The sequence below is a fragment of the Trichechus manatus genome, unplaced genomic scaffold, assembly GCF_000243295.1.
Source record: "Trichechus manatus latirostris isolate Lorelei unplaced genomic scaffold, TriManLat1.0 scaffold00015, whole genome shotgun sequence".
NCBI classification, from domain to species: Eukaryota; Metazoa; Chordata; class Mammalia; order Sirenia; family Trichechidae; genus Trichechus; species Trichechus manatus.
Window position 1 is genome coordinate 19,247,448 of NW_004443951.1, and position 20,700 is coordinate 19,268,147.

The following is a 20,700-nucleotide window of genomic DNA, read 5'->3' on the forward strand; positions in this document are numbered from 1 at the left end:
AATTATGCTCTACATCCTTCTCCAGCTCTGTCCAGAACCCTCTCTTGTGATCCCGGTCAGAGCAGTCAGTGGTGGTAGCTGGGCACCATCTAGCTGTAGTGGACTCAGTCCGGTGGAGGCCTTGGTAGCTATGGACAATTAGTCCTTTGGACTAATCTTTTCCTTGTATCCTGCAGAAACATTATTTTAAAGAGATAATTCTTTATTTTCTTTCCAGGGTAAGAATAACCCAGTTTGGGTAGCTGGGCAGGTTGCTGAGGAGAGGGCATTGGTTCTGACTAGTCTTGGGTTTGCCCCCAGTTCTGTTTTCAGAATGTGAAGTACATGCAGTTGCAAGTGGAATCCTTCACAATTCATAATGGACAAGTACCCTGTCAGTTTGAATTCATCAGCAAGCCTGATGAAGTGTCCTACTGTAAGCAGTGGCTGAATGCCAATCCCAGCAGAGGGTTCCTCCTGCCAGGTAAGACCTCTGTTCTCAGATTCCCAGTTGCTGGTTTGGGGGGTGACCTACCCTGTCTTTGCTCATTCTCCTAAACTAAGCTTTTTGCTTCTGAGTGTTTTATTCTCCACTTAAAACTTTTTTCAAGCCCTATGGATGAACCAAGGAGCCCTGGTGGAACAATGGTTAAGTACTTGGCTGCTAACCAAAAGGTTGACAGTTCGAACCCACTAGCAGCTTTGCAGGAGAAAAGACCTGGTGATCTGCTCCCATAAAGATTAGAGCCTAGGAAACTCAATGGGGCAGTTCTACTCTGTCCTGTAGGGTCGCTATGAGTCAGAATCAACTCAATGGCACACAACAACAACAATGGATGAACCCATCCATAAATAAAATATAAAATAGTGAGGGGCATGAGTTTCTCGGTAGTAGTTTGTATGTTTCATAATTTCATGGAAAAAGAAAACACAAGATTGCTGTGAAGCAGGTGTTGCTGTTAAAGGAACCATTTTCACTGCCTATCTCACTATAATCCAATCCCAATTATCTGCTCCTGTGAAGAACGATAATGGGTGGTAATTCAGAAGTTATAGCTGACTGTAGAATGTACCATCTGAGTCTTCCCCCTAACTTCCCCTTTTCACTCTGTATTGTGCTGTGTGGCAGAGAGATTAAGCAGTTTCACAGTAATTGTATTATGTTTTCTACTGAATCAGGTATCTTGAGCTTACCTAGTTCAGAAAAAGCTCTTTGATCCATGCCTTCTTATTATATTAATATGTCTAGCTTGAGCTGTGCTGCTTAATACTTGAATTTTATAGCACTTATCTATTCAAATGTTTTTGTATTCCCAGTTGGACTATAAACTCCCTGTTCTGTGTCTCCTGAGTGCGGAGCACATAGATTCTTGTTGACTGGCTGATACCTTTTATTTCCTTTCCCTAACCCCTTATGTCTTACTCTCTTCCCTCCGATCATCTTTCTCCCTTTACTTTAGGTCTCTCCCAAGCCAACATTATTTTTTAAATTTTTCTTCTCAGATTCTGACATTGAGATTGAATTGGAGCTATATGTAAATAAGACCACAGCTAAAAAGCTCAACTCGGGTGAAGACAAACTTGAGGACATTCTGGTTTTGCACTTGGACAGGGGAAAGGATTACTTTTTGTCTGTGTCTGGGAACTACCTGCCCAGCTGTTTCGGGTCTCCCCTTCACACATTGTGCTACATGAGGGAGCCGATCTTGGACCTACCACTTGAAACTATTAGAGAGCTGGTGAGTTACATGCCACAAGGAAATATCTAGAACTGTGTAGCAGTCAAGCTATTCAAAATGATAATTCCTGTGCCTACCTTCTCAGGGACCTGAGAATTCTTCAGTCTCCCTAGAGCTTGCTTACTTTATCAGTTACATATTGCTGTGTAACAAACCACCCCAAAATTTTAGTGGCTTAAAACAACAACAATTTATTGCTTCTCACGATTCTGTGAGTCTCCAGTGTGGTTCTTCTGCTAGTCTTGCTTCAGCTCCTTTGGGCGGTTGCAGTCAGATGGCAGCTGTAATGGCCAGAGTGTTCAAGATGGCCTCCCTCATATGGCATGGTGTCGGCTGTTTACTGGGCCTCTCTCTCCACACGGTCTCTCATCATTCAGTAGGCCAGTCTAGGCTTCCACAAGTGGTGGCAAGCACATTCCAAGAGTGCGAGGCCAGGAGCTGCAAGGCCTCTTGTGGCGTAGGCTCCAAAACTCACACAGTACCACTTCTGCCATATTTAATTGGTTAGAGAAAGTTATGAAGCAGGCCCTGGTTCCACAGGGTGGGAAAACAGACTTCACCTCTTTATGGGAAGAGCTGCAAAGTGTTGTATTCTTGTTTTTCAGTCTTTCATGCATAGTACATTAGAGAAGCTTGGCCATGTATACTAAGATAATGAAGGTTCCCTAGCCCATGATATTATCTGTGGCTTTTTGTTTTTATTATCACTTGGTAGTTTATCTTCCTAAACTAATTTTGCTGAGATCTGAAAGGCATCTTTGGAGATAATGCTAATACAAGACCAGTTTGGAGCAGATTTATAATATGTATGCTCTTTTTTTCCCAATGCGTTTTTTTATTTATGACCTCTTGACCTCTATCCTCCCTATTGTGTAGATGAAAACAGAGGTCCAATCAAGGAGAGTGATTTGTCACAGGTCACACGGTGAGCTAATAGTGGACTTGGACCTTCAACCAAGGTTTTTGGACTCCTAAGTCTGTTGTGTTCTTTCCTTACCAGACCACACCATCTCTCTGGTTCTAACAGTGAAATACTATAGGCATGATTTTTTTTTTTCCCTAAGAAGATGGTGCAAATTTTACCTGTTTCATTGAAACTGCTTGCCATATCCTCTCCGAATTCTCAAAAATCACCTTTTGCCCCTTGATTGTGCCACCTGATTTCATTTTTGCCTGTGGAATGTTTGGTTAGGGGTATTGAAATGCTTCCCTTTTTCCACGGGTTTACTGTCCCCATGTCAGGTGTTCTCCTGATGCCAGCCTAGCAGAAGTTCCATTGGTGGGCCTTCTTGTCATGCATTTTATTTCTTTTCAGACTCTGATGCCAGTACAGACTGAAGATGATGGGAGCCGGTTGGAGAACCCCATGGATATCCCCAAAGAGCTCTGGATGATGGTTGATTACCTGTACCGAAATGCTATCCAGCAGGTAGGTGGCAGTTAAAGTTGAGGCCAAGCTGCCTTGAGAAGGAGCATCAGCCCCAAGAACTTTTGGCTTTAAAAGTGTTTGCCCTAGGAGACCTGAAGAGAACTGTTCTTCCTCTAGAGAGTGAATGCAGGAAAGATGTGTTCATGTCTCACTCCATTGTGAGACTTGCTATTACATACAGCACTGATTACCACTGCCCCCTGAGGAAGCAGCCTTGCACAGGATGGTCTTCCCAGCACAGCAGGTTCTCTTCCCTGGTCTCTGGGGCACCCTCAGCTAGAAAGTCATTTGGAGGCCTCTCAGGATGCCAGCCTGCTTGCCTTTGCAGGAATTCTGGCCAGCTTCTGGAAGTGGGAGGGGCTAACTTGCTGACAAGCCAAACAGAGGCAGGGGACCAGATGGAGAACCCTGGGCTGTGCGTTAGGAGGCCTGATTTCTAGTGTGACTTGAGCAAGCTTCATGGGGTCAGATTGGTCAATTTCATTGACCCACTTATATAGGTCCCAGGGAGATCTATACAAAGTATAACCTTATAGCTCTACCACTTTGGAGCAACATACCTTTTTTTTTTTTTTTTTAAATTGTGGTAAATATATATGTAGCAGAACATTTGCCATTTCAGCATTTTTTTTGTGATAAATATATATGGAACCAAACATTTGCCATTTCAACTTTTCGTTGTTGTAAATATATATGTAACAAAACCAAAAGCAAACTCACTGCTGTTGAGTTGACTCTGACTCATAGGCAACCCTATAGGACAGAGTAGGCTGTAAATCTTTACAGAAGCAGACTGCCACATCCTTCTCCCACAGAGCAGCTTGTGGGTTCAAACCACTGGACCTGCTGACCTTTCTGTTAGCAGCTGAGCTCTTTAACCTCTGTGCCACCAGAGCTCCCCATATGTAACAAAACATTTGCTAATTCAACATTTTTTACATGTACAATTCAGTGAGACTGACTACGTTCATAATGTTATTCAACCATCATCATCATCCTTAACAGAAGCTCAGTGTCCCCTAAGCAACGAGTCCCCCCTTTCTCCTCCGGCTCTCTCTTAGTAACCACTGATAAACTTTGGTCTCTATACATTTGCCTATTCTAGATATTTCATATAAGTGGAATCATACAGTATTGTCATTTCGTGACTGAATTATTTTACTCAGCATGTTTTCAAGGTTCATTGAACAACATGCATTTTTAGGATCTTCTCTTTTCCCCTTCTTGTTTTGCTTACATTTATTGGCTATTACAACATATCAAGCGCTATCCTAAGTGTTTTTTGGAGCATTTCCTCATTTAGTTCTCACAATAGCTCTCAGATGGTCAGGGTCCCAAAACTGATATATGGGCAAGGATGGGATTTGAACCAGAGTTTCAAACCAGTTCAGTCACGGCTGATGGAGCAAAACCAGAACAGACTGAATTGCTACAATTTGTGTGATCTAGAACAGGAAAAATTATGGGTTGAATCACTGGAATGACAGATTCAGAAGAAGTGTAGTGAGTCCCTTCTGGAGCCTGATGTGTGAGATTGGATTATTGTCAGGACTGTGGAGAGTGATGCACATTCAAAGCAGCTTGGTCAGGTGCCCTCTTTGAGTGGGGCAGCGTTGTTTCTGACTCTGCTCAAAATCCGATGGGCAAGAGATTTGGTTGCTATGCGTCTGCTGCCTTTGCTTTCTAAGAGGGAAATTAAGTTTCTAGCAGGGCTTCAACCCATAATTTTTCCTGTTACAGTTCACTCAAATTTAAAAATTTGGGCCTGTCCCGGTTTCCCTACCTTGGCCATGCCTGAACCGGGAAGAACCATTTCAAATTCCGATTTCAACTCAGGGAGTCTGGCTCTAGAGCCAACATTCTTATCAACATTCTCTGTAGAACTCCTTTTAAATGTAACTTTTGGGGAATGCATATAATATTGTTACTGTTAACACAGTTACATGGCTTAAATCATTTTATAAAACAAATGAATATAAAGTATCCTGGGACTAATGGAAATGCCTTTAATGCCATAATCTTGTTTGCACAAAGCACTTAGGTGCCTTTTTAGCTTTCTCCATCTTATAAATGGTATACTTTCTTCCATTTTTTTTTTTTCTGGTTAATCTCTCTGTAGCACTGCAAGAAGCCTAGCTACTTTGAAGTTTTTCCTTACATGGGATTGTCTTGTCATGCATACTATACCTACCCATAGTTTTATAATAGATGTCATCTGGAAGACCTGTTGCGAGAACACACCTGGGAAGGCCTGCAAGATGAATTAGCCACATCAGCCTTGATCAGATTATCTACCAGGGTGACCCAAGGGCCTCACCACACTGCTCCTTTTTGTACTGTGCTTGTGATTATATTTCTAGGTCAGGAAATGATTGCTGATTTTCTAAGAACATAGTTGTTTTGTGACTTTTTTCCCTTTTGCAGGAAGATCTGTTTCAGCAGCCTGGCCTAAGGTCGGAATTTGAGCATATCAGGGACTGTTTGGATACTGGAATGATTGACACCCTCTGTATCCTTCAGACGTTCAGCTATGTGTGTGTGTATGTGTGTGTGTGAATATAAATGAGAGAAGTGAGAGAAAGGAAAGAAACATATTTTAAGGCTCCAAAGCTGATGTTGTATCCTCAGGTATTATGTTTTTACTTAAAAGTTTCCATAGAGAAGACTTTAAGCAGCCAATATAGTGGGAACTCAGGAGGGCCTTGCTACGCTGACAAACAGCTTGGCCCCTTCGAGATGTCAGGCTGGTATCCTAGCTCTGAGCCAAGAGACTGACTGAGAAGACAGTACCTGTGGCATGTGCTTGCTCCTGAGCCTTTTCCTAACCATGGGCAGCATCATCAGCTATTCCTTAACCCTGGGCCAAAAGCTGCTAGCAATCATTCTGTAGCCGAGGCCTTGCTGCTTTTCCTTGAGAGCCTGCCAGAGCCTGTCATCTGTCACAGCGCCTTCCATAGCTGCTTGGAGTGTTCTGGCAACTACACAGCAAGTAAACAGGTGAGGGGGAGCCTTGAGCATCTGCATATACACGTTGCTAGCCCCAGGCCTCAAGGGACCTGAGGGGACAAAGTGGGCACAATCCCTCAAATGCAGTGTCTTAGGAACTCAGCTTCATATCATTACTCCCCAAACCTGTTCTTCCTCTCATGTCCTTTTTCCTTTTAATGCCATCACCATTAATTTCAGCGACTCAACCCCGAAACCTGAGTCATATGTCTCCTCCCTGCCTCTCACCTCCCACATGCCAAATCCCATTGATCCCATTGGCCCATGTTCCCTCCTCCTCCATCCTCAGTCCTCTTACCTTGATTCAAGGCCCTGCATCCAGGCTCTCCCTCTGCTGATTTGTTTTGCATACTGCCTTCAGATTGTGTTTCCTAATGCTCACTTTAATCATGTTACTATCGCTCAAAAACCATAATTGGCTCCCCATTGCCAGTTAATGATTTTCTTAAGCAAATATTTAAGACCTTCTGTAATCTAGCCTAGTGGTTCACATATACAATAGACCATAGCAGAATAATCTAGAAAACTTGTTAATAATACAGGTTCCAGAGCCTCACCCCAAATCCACTGAATCAGAATTGCTGTAAATGTAGCCCAGGAATCAGTTTTGTACAAGCTCCCCAGCTGATTCTGATATGCACGTAGTTGGAGTACTTATTGAATCCTAGCCTGATCAACTCTTCAGGGCTTAGCGCCTGTTAAACAGTTGTGCTCCTGCCGAAATTGACTTCTCACAGTGTATTCTCCTGATTTATCTCACTGATTTCCTTCTCTTGCCTTTTTTTTTTTTTTAACAGTTTCTTTTGCTCTAAATACCCTATTCCTTGCTTCTTTAAGCCCAATTTTCTATATTCAAGACCAACTAAAATGCCTTCTATTCCTTGAAGTCATCTGAAAACATGCAGTTACAAGTATGACCTTTAAATTCACATAGTGCTTGATCTTTGCCTCTTCTGGCACTTGTGCCAAGTGATCAGAATTTTCTGTGCACAGTCTTACTCATGTACTTGGATCATGTACTTAGTTCCTGGAAGATAGTAGGCACTTGACGAAACAGTCGATTGAATGAACAAGAAGACAAACACCAATTCTTGCTCTTTCAGGTCATTTCCACTCTCCCCACATTCCACAGAAATGTCTTCAACTACTTGATGGCGTTTTTGCAAGAATTGCTGAGAAATTCAGCAAAAAATCATTTGGATGAGAATATTCTAGGTAAGCAGGCAAGTGTTTGTGAGAAGCATCTCTGCCAACTGAGAGACTCATTATGCAAAATGTGATTGAGGATGGTCCCAAGTCCACTGCAATAGAACTAAAATCTCAAGCTCTGGAGAAAGTTTAACACTCCACGAGTTTTTCTAAAAGCAGAGAATACTGTTTTTGGTCATTCTCCTCCCTCCTAACAACACAAGAATAAGTAGTACCTTCTTCTGCTGAATCATTTGTTTTCTGTGTTTTTCATGCAGCTAGCATATTTGGCAGTTTGCTGCTTCGAAACCCAGCTGGTCACCAAAAGCTTGAAATGGCAGAGAAGAAGAAGGCTCAAGAATTTATTCACCAGTTCCTCTGCAACTCTCTCTGAGCCTCCCTATCTTCTCCCCTTTTTTATGAGAGGCAGCCATTATGAGCCCCACCTGTTTCAGCTCAAGGGCTGTCTTAAGAGGGTATGAGGCCTCTTGGAAGCGAGAATTGGCAGCTGCCTGTTTCCTGAGCCCAGAACCCCATGGCTAGCACACCCAGTGCTACTGTGAGTTGTGAAGACATAGGGGAACACCTACCACTATAAAACTGACATTCAATGTTCAACTTTTGTTATTTAACACAGATATATCTCTATTTTTTATTTTTTAAATATAAAAAATAACTATACTTCTTGTACTCAATCAGTCTGCCTCCAGGGCATAGTCAGCGCCTTCCCTGTGGCCTGGGCTGAGCTCCGCATGATCAGATATCATTTAAACAAACTTTGGAGTCCTCAAAGGAGAGTGAGTTGGACGGCAAGAATGCAGGTGGAAGCTGCTGGACACAGACTGCAACCACCCCAGATGCTTCCAGTGCTTAGTCTAAGGACATGTGTATATGCATATGCAGATCCTATCCCTCTACCTACTCAAATGTGGCTCAGTAACTGAGGCTGGCCACTGGGGACAACACAGTGTCTTGAAAATGAAAACACTGAAGAAATTGGTGTTCTGATGAAACAAGTGGAATTTTCTGGTCCGGCAAATCCTCCAAACTGTATATAATGCATCCTTTCTCTCAAATGTATAATATATTCTGATGATAAATGTATTTTTTAACAGTGGTTGGTGTGTATATTTTTCTCTCAAGAGATGGCAGCTCTTGACTGCTGGGCATTTGTGGTGTAAGTATTGGGGCAGTTGGTCAGGGACAAAAGAGACATTTGCCTGGCAGTCTGGTGGGTAACAGGTACTATTCATTTTTCAAGCAAGAGATGGTGGAGTCATGGCCTGAACCCCATGACCTTGATCTAGACTCTTTGGGGGTTGTCTCACTCTGAGAGGCAGCTCATGGGAAAATACAGGCAGTGGCTGTTGGGAGTGCTAATAGAGAGATCTTCCTGGTATTTGAGTTTGAGTGAAAGGAGCATAACAAAGGCACAAGAAAAAGAGTGCTTTTTTGGGCACGGGAATGCCACTGCTCGGCGGTATAAAACGCGATTTTAGAAATGGACTGGAATGAAAACGTGAACGGTTAAAGAAAGTAAAGGGCCAGTAGGTGGAGTTGAGTGGCCTGAGCTCGAGCCCCATTGAGCTGACAATCCTCCACAGGGAAAAGCTGGGGCAGGTAGCTTGGGCAGGAGTGTTGAGAAGGGAATTGGGCCCTTCTGAAACATATGAGGAAACCCTGGGGGCGTAGTGGTTGAGAGCTACAGCTATTAACCAAAAGGTCGGCAGTTCAAATCCACCAGATGCCCCTTGGAAACTATGGGGCAGTTCTACTCTGTCCTTTAGGGTTCCTATGAGTCGGAATCGACTCTTCAGCAACGGGTTGGTTTTTGTTTTTTTTTTTTTTTTGAAAGCGTATGAGAACCGGAAGGAGCGGCGGCGTCCTCTCCGGCTTGGCTTGGAGTACTCCTAGCTCTGTCTCCTAGGTCTAGTCTTCTTAATTTCCCTACTGAGTCCCTGTCCTCGCCTATATTAACTTTAATAAGTGATGAGGGGGAGCTAGGGCCATGAGACTGCAATCCGAGAATTCTCCTAGGCTCTCCCCTTGCGGGTCCGAGCCGGGATTCTGATGGCTGACTGTTATCCTTCCAGTTGCAGCTGTGGCCGCCAGGAAGAGAGCGGCCAGCCTAAACGGGCTGAAACGCCTTCGGATTAGGGGTTGGGGGTTCGTGCCCGTTTCCTGCGCAGGGCCGGATTATCCAACAAACAAAGTACGCAAGGGTTTACTTGTGTGTATTTACTAGTGATTAGTAAATACACACAATTAAATCCTTGCTTAGTGGTTAATCCGCCCGGTCCCTGCGTCTAAGGCCGCCGCAGCTGTACCCGGGCTTCCGACCCGTCGCGTGGAGTCTGCGGCGCTTCGCGACGCTAGTCCAACTCACCGCCCTGGTGAAGTCCCCTCGGTGCCCCACCCCGCCCCTTCCTGCTCGCCAATTGGAGGCTCGAACTCAGCCCCCAGACCGCCTAAACCAACCCGAAGCCCCAGGGAGAGGCAAAGCGGCTTTCTCTTCCTTCCTCCGGAAAGCGGAAGCGGAAGTGACGTTTGGGGAAGGTGGGGGCAATCATGGTGCCGCTGGGGAGGGGAGAAGCTGCTGCTGCCGCCGTTGCCGGGAGCCGCAGAGGTAAAAGACGAAACTAGACTCGGCCTGGGCTTGGGACTTCCCGGGGGGCGTGAGACTTAGGCTCCCTTTGAAGCATTTCCCAGTTGAGACCCCAATCCGGTCACCATAGGGACCCCACCCCTCCTCCGTTTCCATGGGGATGGGTATCCAGCCCCCCTCCTCTGTTTCCATGGAGACCCGGACCCTGTCCCTCGTCGCTCGGCTTGGAGCACCCCATTCTGTCTCGGATTTTTCCGTGTATCCTTGGGTTGGGGGCTTTCCCAGACAGGTTTCTTTCCTCAGCCTCCTCTCTGAGGTGCTTCGTTCGTACTCCTCGTTTGCCACCTTCAAACCTGTTCTGTTTGTTCCGGACAGTTGATCTCCGCGTTGCCGCTGATGGTGCCGGGACAGCCCAGTGGGGCTCTCGGTGCTCTTATCTCTGCTCTCAGATGCAGCGAAATGTGCATCTACCGGGTTGCGTAAGCGAGAGCCAGGGGTCGAGCCGGTTCCTCCCGTATCTGATCCCTTGGCCTTTCCCTGGTAACTACCTCTGTGTCTAACCGCCCGACTATGTAAAGGCACTTTCTAACCTACAGCAGAAGAGAAAGATAAAGTGCAAAGGCAGACCGAAAACTAAAAGTGATGTGTTGATTATTTTTACATTCCCTTCTGCCTGCCATACCCACATTTGTAGAACCTGTGTGTTTGGAGGTGAAGGAAGAATCACTATTCCAGAATAGGAAGGCTTCAGATTTGGTATTTTGCCCAGGAGAATATATCTGTAGGTCTTTCATTCATTCATCTAACATGTCCTGAACTTCTAGTGTCAGTGTACTCTGCTAAGGGCTGTAGAAACAAAAATAAGTTAAGAGTCATCATTCCTTCACTGCAGAGAGCCACTATACTGGCATAACTTCTGGTTAACACGAAATTGTTTTAGGAGAGAAAAAGATAAAGTAATCTTCATTAGGTGTATCCGATTAGGGAGCACCCTCTCCACCCAGAAGGTGAAACATCTGTTCTAGGAAAGAGGGAAGGAATTAACACTGTTCCTTTACTATTTGTCAGACATTGTGCTTTACATACATTATGTTTTTTATTCCTTGTGACAACTTTGAGAGAACAGGAATTACTAGTCCCACTTATGCATAAGGAAAATGAAACACAGAAAAGTTACCCAAGTAGCAAAGGGCAAAGCCAGGTTTTGTAGGTAGGTGAGTATGGCTCCAAAGTCTTGTTCTTCTGCCATAGACTGCACTTCCTCATGATCTGATTTGGGGAATATTTGGGTGGGGTTTTCTTACTTTAGTATTTACAGCAACTCAGCCTGAAGCAGCTACTGTTCTGTTTGTTCCTTTATCCCGTTTAGGTATTTTGACCAGTCTTCACATTGTTTGACAGGAAGGTACACTCAGAAGGTCTTATGAACTCATTTGCTACTTATTCACAGTTTTTTAAAAAGGCATTGCTTTTCCTTAAAACTGACTTGAAGATTTCAAAGTTAAACTTAAAACAGTTATTCCCGAGGAAGATGATTTTTATTTGCTGTGTCCTGCTCTTTAAATGAGAGGAAAGATGAGCCCTGTTGCTGCTGAGGAGGCCCCTGGGTCCTGTGGTGTGGCTCTAACTCTGGCCTTGTTCTATTGCAGACGGGTCATTACCTTTCCATTTCTCACAATTGGGCTGAGCACTATTGAACCATGGGGGAACACAGTCCAGACGACAACATCATTTACTTTGAGGCAGAGGAAGATGAGCTGACTCCCGATGACAAGATGCTCAGGTTTGTGGATAAAAATGGACTGGTGCCTTCCTCATCTGGAACTGTTTATGATAGGACAACTGTTCTTATTGAGCAGGACCCTAGCACTTTGGAGGATGAAGAAGACGATGGACAGTGCGGAGAACATTTGCCTTTTCTAGTCGGGGGTGAAGAGGGCTTTCACCTAATAGATCATGAAGCAATGTCGCAGGGTTATGTGCAACACATTATCTCACCAGATCAAATTCATTTAACAATAAACCCTGGTTCCACGCCCATGCCAAGAAATATTGAAGGTGCAACTCTCACTCTGCAGTCGGAATGTCCAGAAACGAAACGTAAAGAAGTAAGTAAAGGAGGAGGTGAGGGTCCAGTTTGGCATTGGGGAAAGTTGAACATTGGCTGCTTCAGCAACTCTTGTTGGCAATTTTAGTTAGGGAGTAAAGGACAATCACTACATGTGCTTCATGTTTTGTTGTGACAGCTTTTTGCTTTTTGGAAATATTGGTTTGTATAGCTACATTGAACTTTTGGAAAACTAAATATATATAATTCCTCCAGTTTTCTTCCCCAAATCATAAATAAAATAGAAATTTCATTGAGGGGTAACTATGGTTCTGATGCTGACATAACTAGATTTGGCTTATCTGATAGTGAAATAGCTAGATTTGACTCATCTCTGTGTTGTGTATAAGTGGTTTGTTTTGGAGATGGGTCTCTGCTGGCATATGCTTTATTATCTTACAGAGTGTTTAATGAATAATAAAGACTAGCTTTCTTTCACAAGAAATTCAGGCAAGAGACAGTAAATGAGAGCAGTTTATCTAAAGTAAGGTTTCCCATTCATATTTAACTAATGTGAGGTTATGCATGCCAGAATGCTTTGTAAAGCATTGTACAGATTGTACTGGTGGTGGCTATTAGTGGAATAAAAAATATGGTAAACTTTAAAGGTATCCAATAACTGATTACAGGTTATTTAGAAAAAAACAGGTCACTGGTAGTTACAATGTCAGGGAATAACTATGTTACCAAACAGAAATAGGGCAAATTGTTTAGCAAAATATGTGTCTCTTTTTTTGTAATTTAAATATATTGAAATCGGGTAATTTTATTATTCATGACACATGGCTTTTCCTTTGCTGGCCTTAGAATCTAGAGCTAGAAGGAACCTTAGAGAGACCATCATATCTACCTGCCACCCCGAGCAGAAATCTCTCTACAGCATCTCTGACATCAGTTCATCAGGGCTCTGCTTGAACACTTCCAGAATGACGGGAGCACAGCGTTTCACAGCTTAGCTCAGTACATTTTTGGCCAGCTCTGATCGTTAGAAAGCTTTTACTTGCATAGAGCCAAAATCTGTCTTCCTGCAGCTGCCACCCACTGGTTCTAGTTCTGCCTCCCTGAGTAACAGCAAGTTAACCTTCCTCCCACAGGACAGCCCATCAGATATTCAAAGATCGTTATCATGGATTTCTCTTCATCTTCTCTTCTACAGGCTAAACGTTTCCATTTACTTAAATATCCCTCTTATGACATTTTTCCCATCTCATTAGCCTGGTCACCTTTGATTGTATAAATTCCAGTTTTCCGAAGTCCTCTTAAAATCTAGAATTGAACGCAGTCTCACTAGTGTGAATCATTTAGCACTGAATACAGTGGGACCCTTAATCTGGACACTTTACAATTAATAAATAATTTATATTTTATTAGCAACAACATCACACCACAGTTTGTACTGGGAAACCTCTAGACTAGTAGTTCTCAACTGGGGGCAATTTTGCCCCTGCAGGATACATTTAGCAATGTCCAGAATCATTTTTGGTTGTCATACTATGGGGATGCTACTGGAATCTAGAGGGTAGAGGCCAGAGATGCTGTTAAATATTCTACAGTGCACAGGACAGCCCCCTACAACAAAGAATTACCTGGCACAAAATGTCACCAGTGCCGAGATTGAGAAACTCTGCTCTAGATTATTCCTGTCTGCAGCCGTCAAAACAAGCCTCCCCTGTTTCGTCTTATGCAATTGAATGGGAAGACCTGCCTTAAACCTTAAGAATGTCTCCCTACTAAATTTTATCTTGTTGAATTCAGCCCTGGTATTTGAGTTTGTCAGTGTTCATTTCGATTCAACATTTATAAAGTGAGGAACTGTTACGCTTTATGGGGGTTGCAAAGATGACTATGACAGCTTACAGTATAGAAGTAGAAATACATTTATTCCAGTAACCTTAACATCAGGCACAATGTGGTAAATGTTGGGGAGAGGTACAGATATTGCCCTGGAAGCACAGAGAAGTTCAACTTTAGCTTCAGGGATCTGGGAGATCTTCATGAAAAAGGTAGCATTTGCGTGGTTTTAAAAAATATGTATAATTTAGATTAAAAGCAGGGAAGGGCTTTTCAAATGATGGAAACAGCATGAACAAAAGAGTAGAGGTGGGGAAACAGGCCATTTTCAGGGAATAACAAGTTATCTGTTAGGTTCATACAGGGGTCAGCATACTTTTTCTGTAAAGGATTAAATTGTAAGTATTCTAGGCTTTGTGGAGCCTTGGTAACACATGGTTAAGAACTACGGCTGCTAACCAAAAGATTGGCAGTTCAAATCCACCAGGTGCTCCTTGGAAACCCTATGGGGCAGTTCTACTCTGTCCCATAGGGTCACTATGAGTCAGATCAACTCGACGGCAATGGGTTTGTTCTTTTTGGTTTTTCTAGGCTTTGCAGGTCATATGGTCTCTTTCGCAACTACTCTGCCATTGTAGCACAACAGACAATACATAAACGAGTATGCCTCTGTTTCATTAAAATTTTATTTACAAAAAACAGACAGCAGGCTGCATTTGGCCCTTTGGCTTTAGTTTGCCAACCCCTGGACTAGAACATATGGAGTAGTAGGAGGTAAGAATGGATAGATAGTTGAGGTCCAAACATAGAAGGCAGTGATAGCATGCTGTGGGGTTTGGACTGTATTCTAGAAGCAGTAGGAAACCATTGAAGGTTTTTGAGGCAAGAAGTGATATGGTTAGAGTAGCACTTTAGAAGGATTGCTCTGGCAGCAGTGATATTTTGGAGACAGTGGGAAACTGGAGACGGATTGCCCGGTTAGGAGACAGTTGTAGTTTAGGTTTGGGGTTTCATTTAAGTCTGATGAAGGATAGTGGCCTTGTACTTGAAAAGAATCCAGAACTTTTGTAGAAGTACGAGAGAGAACTGCTATGTTACTGGATTTTGAAGATTGAGGCATCAATTGGACATAATTTAAAAGTTTTTAATCATGCTGATTGGAAAGATTCATCCATTTTTCCAAGAGCATTGAACTTCTGCTGTGTCTTCACACACAGGGGCCATACAGATGATTGACAGTATTTTCTGCTTTGAGGAGCTTCAAGTCCAGGTGGAGAGTTAAATAGAGTGCATTGTAATAGTTACTTTAATAGAGGCAGATTCACAGTTTTAGGGGCATGTTGAGGAGAAAGCAGCTAACTCTGCTGCTCTTGGGAATGTTCATTCCATTAACAGAAATCAAGAAGACAGAAGAGAAAGTTTGGTGGGGAAATTGATGAGTTTAGTTTGGAGTATATTGATTTTATAGTCCTTGGAGAAAAGTAAAGTGAGCAAATCATGAAGCCCATTGCAGATGTGGATCTGAAGTCAAGGAAATGGCTTGGGATTAAACTTGTAGATCCACAAGGGAGCAATAGTTCAAACTGTGGGCAGTTTACTTAAGGGTGAAGTAAGAGTTGGTCTGAGAATTTAAGGGCTGGAAAGAGAAAAGAGGAACCATAGAAGATCACAATAGTCAAGAGATGGGTGGAATGCAGTGTTGTGGAATCTTAGGGAAGAGAGAGTTTCAAGAAGTGTGACTATTACTATCTGATCCTGCAAAGAGGTTGAGAAATGGAGAAGAAGCCATTAGTTCTGTGAGTTGTGCAGTTATTGTTCACATCATGAGAAGACTTTCAGTAGAGCACCAAGGGCTGAAGCTAGATTGCAAGTGGTAGAGAAGTGAGTGGGTGGTGAGGAAATAGGAGGCAGGAAGTGTCAACTCTTTTTTTTTAAAGTTTGATAGTGGAAGAATGATGAGACAGAAGTAGCTCAAGGAATTGAATCATTTTTTAGCATAGAAAATTTGAACATGGTTTAGAGCCTAAACTTTAGGCCATCCTCAGCTAATGATTACTGTGTGAAAAGAGTTTTATGAGCAAATGTTTAGAAAACACTTGGTTAAACCAAGACCAAGGTTTGTTTATTATAGGATTTCTGGGAGCCTTTGATGTGCTGATGACTAAGAAGAAAGGAAGTGTTGAATTCTCCAAATGTCTTAAACTTGGGGGGCCATTTTTCAGGTCTCATTTCCACGCATCAGTGTTCTGTAGAACACATTTTGGGAGATGCTGATCTAGCCGGAAGAGGAGGACATGGTAGGAAGGTAATGACTGTGCATTCAGTAGTATCAGCTGTCACTTTCCCATCTTGTACTATTTGCAAGCCTGGTTTGCTGTTGGTGTGTTCAGGTCTTGTTGATAATCATGTTGAGTAGGATGGAGTCAAGCATAGTATGAGCACCTTGTTCAGTCTGCTGTAGATTTAGCTCACTCTACTTCCCTCCTACTCACATTTTCACCATTCTGTCCGTGAGACCTACATGGAAGATCCTATAATCTATTCCTGAAATCAGTAGGTGTTGGGTTGGTGGGGATAGTGGGAGAAGCAGCAGTGAGTTTAATCTTTGAAAATCTTGCTTAATGGCCAGGCATTCAGGAGCCTTGTCTTCCTGAAGCACCTTCTTCCATTAGCTCTTTTATTTTTTTAACAGTGATTTTTGGGGGCATTTAAATCCATTTAATTGGTCTGAAGAGGCCAGTGTTTATTAGTATTTGATAACATGCTTCATTATCTCTTATTTTTTTTTAAACTTGGCTTATTCTCCATCACCATGCCCCGGTGTTATTCTTGAGAAATCAAATTGTTTGGTAACTACGTAGTTAGTCTTCTTGGCTTCCTGAGCACCTTATTTTCTGAGTTCAATTTTAGCCTGATTTTCTTGTTTACTCCTGATTGTTCCATTGTTTCCTACAGTGTATAGTTGGCTTACCTGTTACTTCATTTTTTTCCGTCATGCTTGTCTTACGCAAAAGATAAACCAACCAGAACCTTGTTCCAGATACTGTCTTCTCCTACCTCAGAGCCACTGGTCCTTTGGCTCTAATTTTGCGTATCTTATTTTCATACTTGCTGTTTTACTATTGCTTCCCTGTTGATTTGGTAGCTTTGATAAATTTCCAATCAGAATATTGTCATTTTGCTCAAGATCAGCTTTCTTAGGGGGTTGCTCCTTCAAGGCCTTTGTACTCCAGGTGTCTAGGCTGCTGTGTTTCCTTTAGTTGGTCCATACAGTCTATGATTTCTCAAACTTTCTTGCACCTGTGTCCTGCCAGAGAACCTGCCAGGACTGTCTAGTTATCTGTTCATCCACCTCTGTCTGAATCACTTTCGTAAACATAGTATACCTCCCCCACTCCCGCCACCCACCATGGCTAACTGACCTTGCTACCTTTCTGCTGAATAGGTAGCCAAGAAGTATGAAGAAACCCAGAAATCATCATATACCAAATCTGTTCTTCATAGTGCACCAAAGTGTTCTAATGCACTGATTGGGAAAGAATATCCTTTTCTACCCAGAAGTGCGGTTACAGTGTTGCTTTATTAACTAGGCTGCTGTATAGCTTCTCAACATAAGAAGCGTGGTTACAGTGTTGCTTTATTAACTAGGCTACTATATAGCTTCTCAACATGCCATGAATGAATTATGTGATCAGTGGCATATTGAAGAAGAGATTTCTTTTTTCAGTGTGACAAATTTTAAGTGTAAGAGTAAAGGGAAAAATTTGATTCCAGTGTTTTAGAGCCTTTTTGCATTATGTCCTTTACTTCTGGAGACCTAGTTCCGATCTCATTCCTCATTCTAAATCCCTCAGACAGTGGAATGATCCTTTCAGATAAACCAGGGTGTTGCTGACTCTCCCAGAGGGGAACTACCCACTTCTTAAGTCTTTGCATGCTGTGATTACATTTCTTTGCAGGTTCCCTTCTGAACGCCCACGGAATTGCCATTCAGTACTAGTACAGACGGAGACTGTTTCTGCTTGAAATTGTAGCTTTAAGGATCCATTCATTTTTTCCACAGCTTTTACTTACTGAGTATCTACTTTTGTCAAATATCAGGAAGTACAAAGAAATAGTCCCTGCCCTGAGAAGCTTGGGGTCTAGTAGACCCAAAACCAAACCAAACCCGTTGCCGTCTAGTGGTTTCCGACTCATAGGGACCATGTAGGACAGAGTAGAACTTCCCCATGGGGTTTCCAAGGAGCAGCTGGTGGATTCAAATTGCTGACGTTTTGGGTAGCAGCCGAACGCTTAACCACTGTGCCACCAGAAAGTCTAGTAGGGAGGCTGCTAATGCTATATGTGGGAGGTCTGTAGGAGCCCAGAACAGGAAGCATTTTCCATTCACCATGCATCATATGAAGCCGGTTAGGGGTATGTCCACTATTTGCCTGCATGTATGTGCTCTCTTCTTAGTCATCAGCATTTCCATCACCATGAGGCCTGCTGGCCTGGGTAAGGGCCAGAGGTTATTTTGTGTACGTACTGGTTTTCAAACATGGTGCTGCAGGAATAATATAAGCTCTGAATTTATATTTTATATAGGCTATAAATGTTAAGTATTGCTAAATTTTTTACTGTGGTAGAATATTGGAGAAAGAGCCTGAATTTAATGATTTTTTTCCTCTTAAATTTAAATCAAGTTTATTCTTAAAATTATTTCTTCTGTGACATGCAAAGGGATAATTTAGACCTAGGTTCCACCTTGGCTCTGGTGTATACTAGCTATGTGGCCTTGGTCAGGTGCTTAATGTCTCTGTTTCCTCTTTTGTGAAATGGAAATAAAAATATTCCTTTGCATTTTGTGATGATTGAATGAGATTTATTCATATGTAAATATATAATAGTATAGGCAAAAAAACATTTAGCAGAGTGTCTAGTGCATCATGGTTGTTCAGTATGCGTGCATTTACTTTCCCTTCCTCATAGGCCCACATGGTTCTTGGAGGTGGTACAGAAGTATAAAAAAGGCGCTGCGGCGTCTGGCCTCCTCTAACTTCATGAGGGGGAGGAGAGAGAATCACTATCAACATCAGCCTAAGGCTGATTCCTATGAGACGAAGGTTAGACATACCTCTTCTCTCCAACCTTTTTACCAGTTCTGACACCAGCTGTCCCTCCCATGGCACTCTCTACTTCTCTGCTGGGTTCAATAATTTGTTGCAGTGGCCACACAGAACTCACAAACCATATTCACAATTATGGGGTTTATTAGGGAAGTAACAGGTTACAATTCAGGATCAGGAATGACTCAGGATACAGTTCTTCACTTAGGACAGCTTTTCAGCCATGCCTGCAGGCAGGCCTCTCCCTTGGCCCCTGGGCCCCTTGGCCTGGCCTTTGTCCTGCTTGGTCAAGTGTCACAAAGCTCTTTAGCTCATCCGATAAGTGCCCAGAGGCACTTAGCTTTCTCACTTTGTGGGTCAACACGCTCACTGTAATCACCTTGCTCTGTGGGCAGGGAAGCCTACAGCGCCATCTCATGTTGGTATCTTGGTTCTGCTGCCACAGTTTCTCTGCCACTGCTTTTTGTCATCTCACGCCATCTCTGGTGTTACAGCTCTCTCTCTGTCTCTCTCTCGCTCTCTCTCTCTCCTGGGTCTAAGAAGTTCTCAGCTCTAGGACCCCAGGTCCAAAGGACACGCTCCACTCCTGGCTCTTCTTTCTTGGTGGTAGTGAGGTCCCACCTCTGCTCTGGGATTGGTTCTCTTTTAAACATAGTGGATGGCAAAACTAACCAATCCCCTCATTAGGGTTCCATACATCTTATTTTCATGATCCTACCCCCACAAGGATGCCATGTACCTTATTTGCATTATTAGCAAGCTGTCTGATCCCCTTGGTGGGCCACAAGCACCTTATTTGCATAGTCCCACCCAATCATTTGGTGGTAGTTACAAGACCATGGCTAGAAAGGCCATATAAAAGCAATCCATTGCACCACAGGAGGTAATCTCCAGTTTATAAAGAGTTTGTAGTGTTAAAGTGTTCTTTTTTAGGAAGCATTTTCTCCTTGAAACAAGGTTATAAATTGCGGTTGGGATCCAAGACAGCCATAGAAGTCTCAGTAACCCCTAATTAGCTGAACTGTTTACTAATACCACTGTGGAATGTAAGCCACCATTTATAACCACATTTTAAAATGGGAACGTGTTTGTAGTCCCACTGCAGGGGTTCTGTGAACACCAGCCCTAGCCACAGATAATTTTCTGATCTTGTAGAAGACTTCCCTAGGACCAGGCCCCTGAAAGTTATTTCCATGGTGGGCAGTTGGAGCACCAGCCTAAACTGAGGGCTCTTATAGTTAAAGAGTGAGGCATGGCAGTGATAGAGAGAGGGTGAGATAACTAGCATCTGTTGAGTGCCTCCTGTGTACCAGTTACTGGGTTCCTGTTGCCATTGAGTCAATTCTGACTCATAGCGACTCTGTAGGACAGAGTAGAGTGGCCCATAAGGTTTCCAAGGACTGGCTGGTGGATTCGAACTGCCAAAATTTTGGTTAGCAGCTGAACACCTAACTGCAGCGCCACCAGGGCTCCAGTCACTGGGTTAGGGACTTTAATATATATTGTTTTGTATTTAATTTTCATAATATTATAAAATAGTTATTACTAGCCCCCATTTTACAGATGAACAAACTGAGACTTAGAAACATACAACTAGTGAGTGGTGGAACTGAGATTTGAACTGAGGACTTTCTGGATGCCAAACCCTATGCTTTTCCACTATAACATACCACCTTCCCAAAGGCAGAGGGGAGCAGCAGACATTGAGACCTGTTGGCTGTGAAGAGGGCTGAGAAATGAGGGGCAGC

At 43.1% G+C, this 20,700-nt stretch overlaps 2 protein-coding genes across 10 annotated transcripts in view; both read left to right on the forward strand.

Moving 5' to 3' along the window:
- Window positions 1-9,041, forward strand: part of INPP5B (inositol polyphosphate-5-phosphatase B) — a 49,637-nt gene extending 40,596 nt beyond the window's left edge. Inside the window, exons 12-18 of one of the 7 annotated variants that reach the window (XM_023727213.1) lie at window positions 301-463; window positions 1,483-1,718; window positions 3,034-3,147; window positions 5,572-5,656; window positions 6,017-6,144; window positions 7,257-7,368; window positions 7,620-9,035. In XM_023727213.1, the coding sequence (XP_023582981.1) occupies window positions 301-463; window positions 1,483-1,718; window positions 3,034-3,147; window positions 5,572-5,656; window positions 6,017-6,144; window positions 7,257-7,368; window positions 7,620-7,735 (954 nt within the window). In that variant the 3' untranslated portion in view covers window positions 7,736-9,035. Of the gene's footprint in view, window positions 1-300; window positions 464-1,482; window positions 1,719-3,033; window positions 3,148-5,266; window positions 5,712-5,806; window positions 6,145-7,256; window positions 7,369-7,619 lie in introns of those variants that run through there. The other 6 variants (XM_023727214.1, XR_002823252.1, XM_023727217.1 and 3 more) reach the window with 6 other exon arrangements.
- An 861-nt stretch (window positions 9,042-9,902) lies between these two features.
- The window catches only part of MTF1 (metal regulatory transcription factor 1), a 46,026-nt gene continuing 35,228 nt past the window's right edge, over window positions 9,903-20,700 (forward strand). The window contains exons 1-2 of one of the 3 annotated variants that reach the window (XM_004371923.3): window positions 9,903-9,967; window positions 11,596-12,054. In XM_004371923.3, coding sequence (XP_004371980.1) covers window positions 11,647-12,054 — 408 coding nt within the window. In that variant the 5' untranslated portion in view covers window positions 9,903-9,967; window positions 11,596-11,646. Of the gene's footprint in view, window positions 9,968-11,315; window positions 12,055-20,700 lie in introns of all 3 variants that reach the window. The other 2 variants (XM_023727220.1, XM_023727219.1) reach the window with 2 other exon arrangements.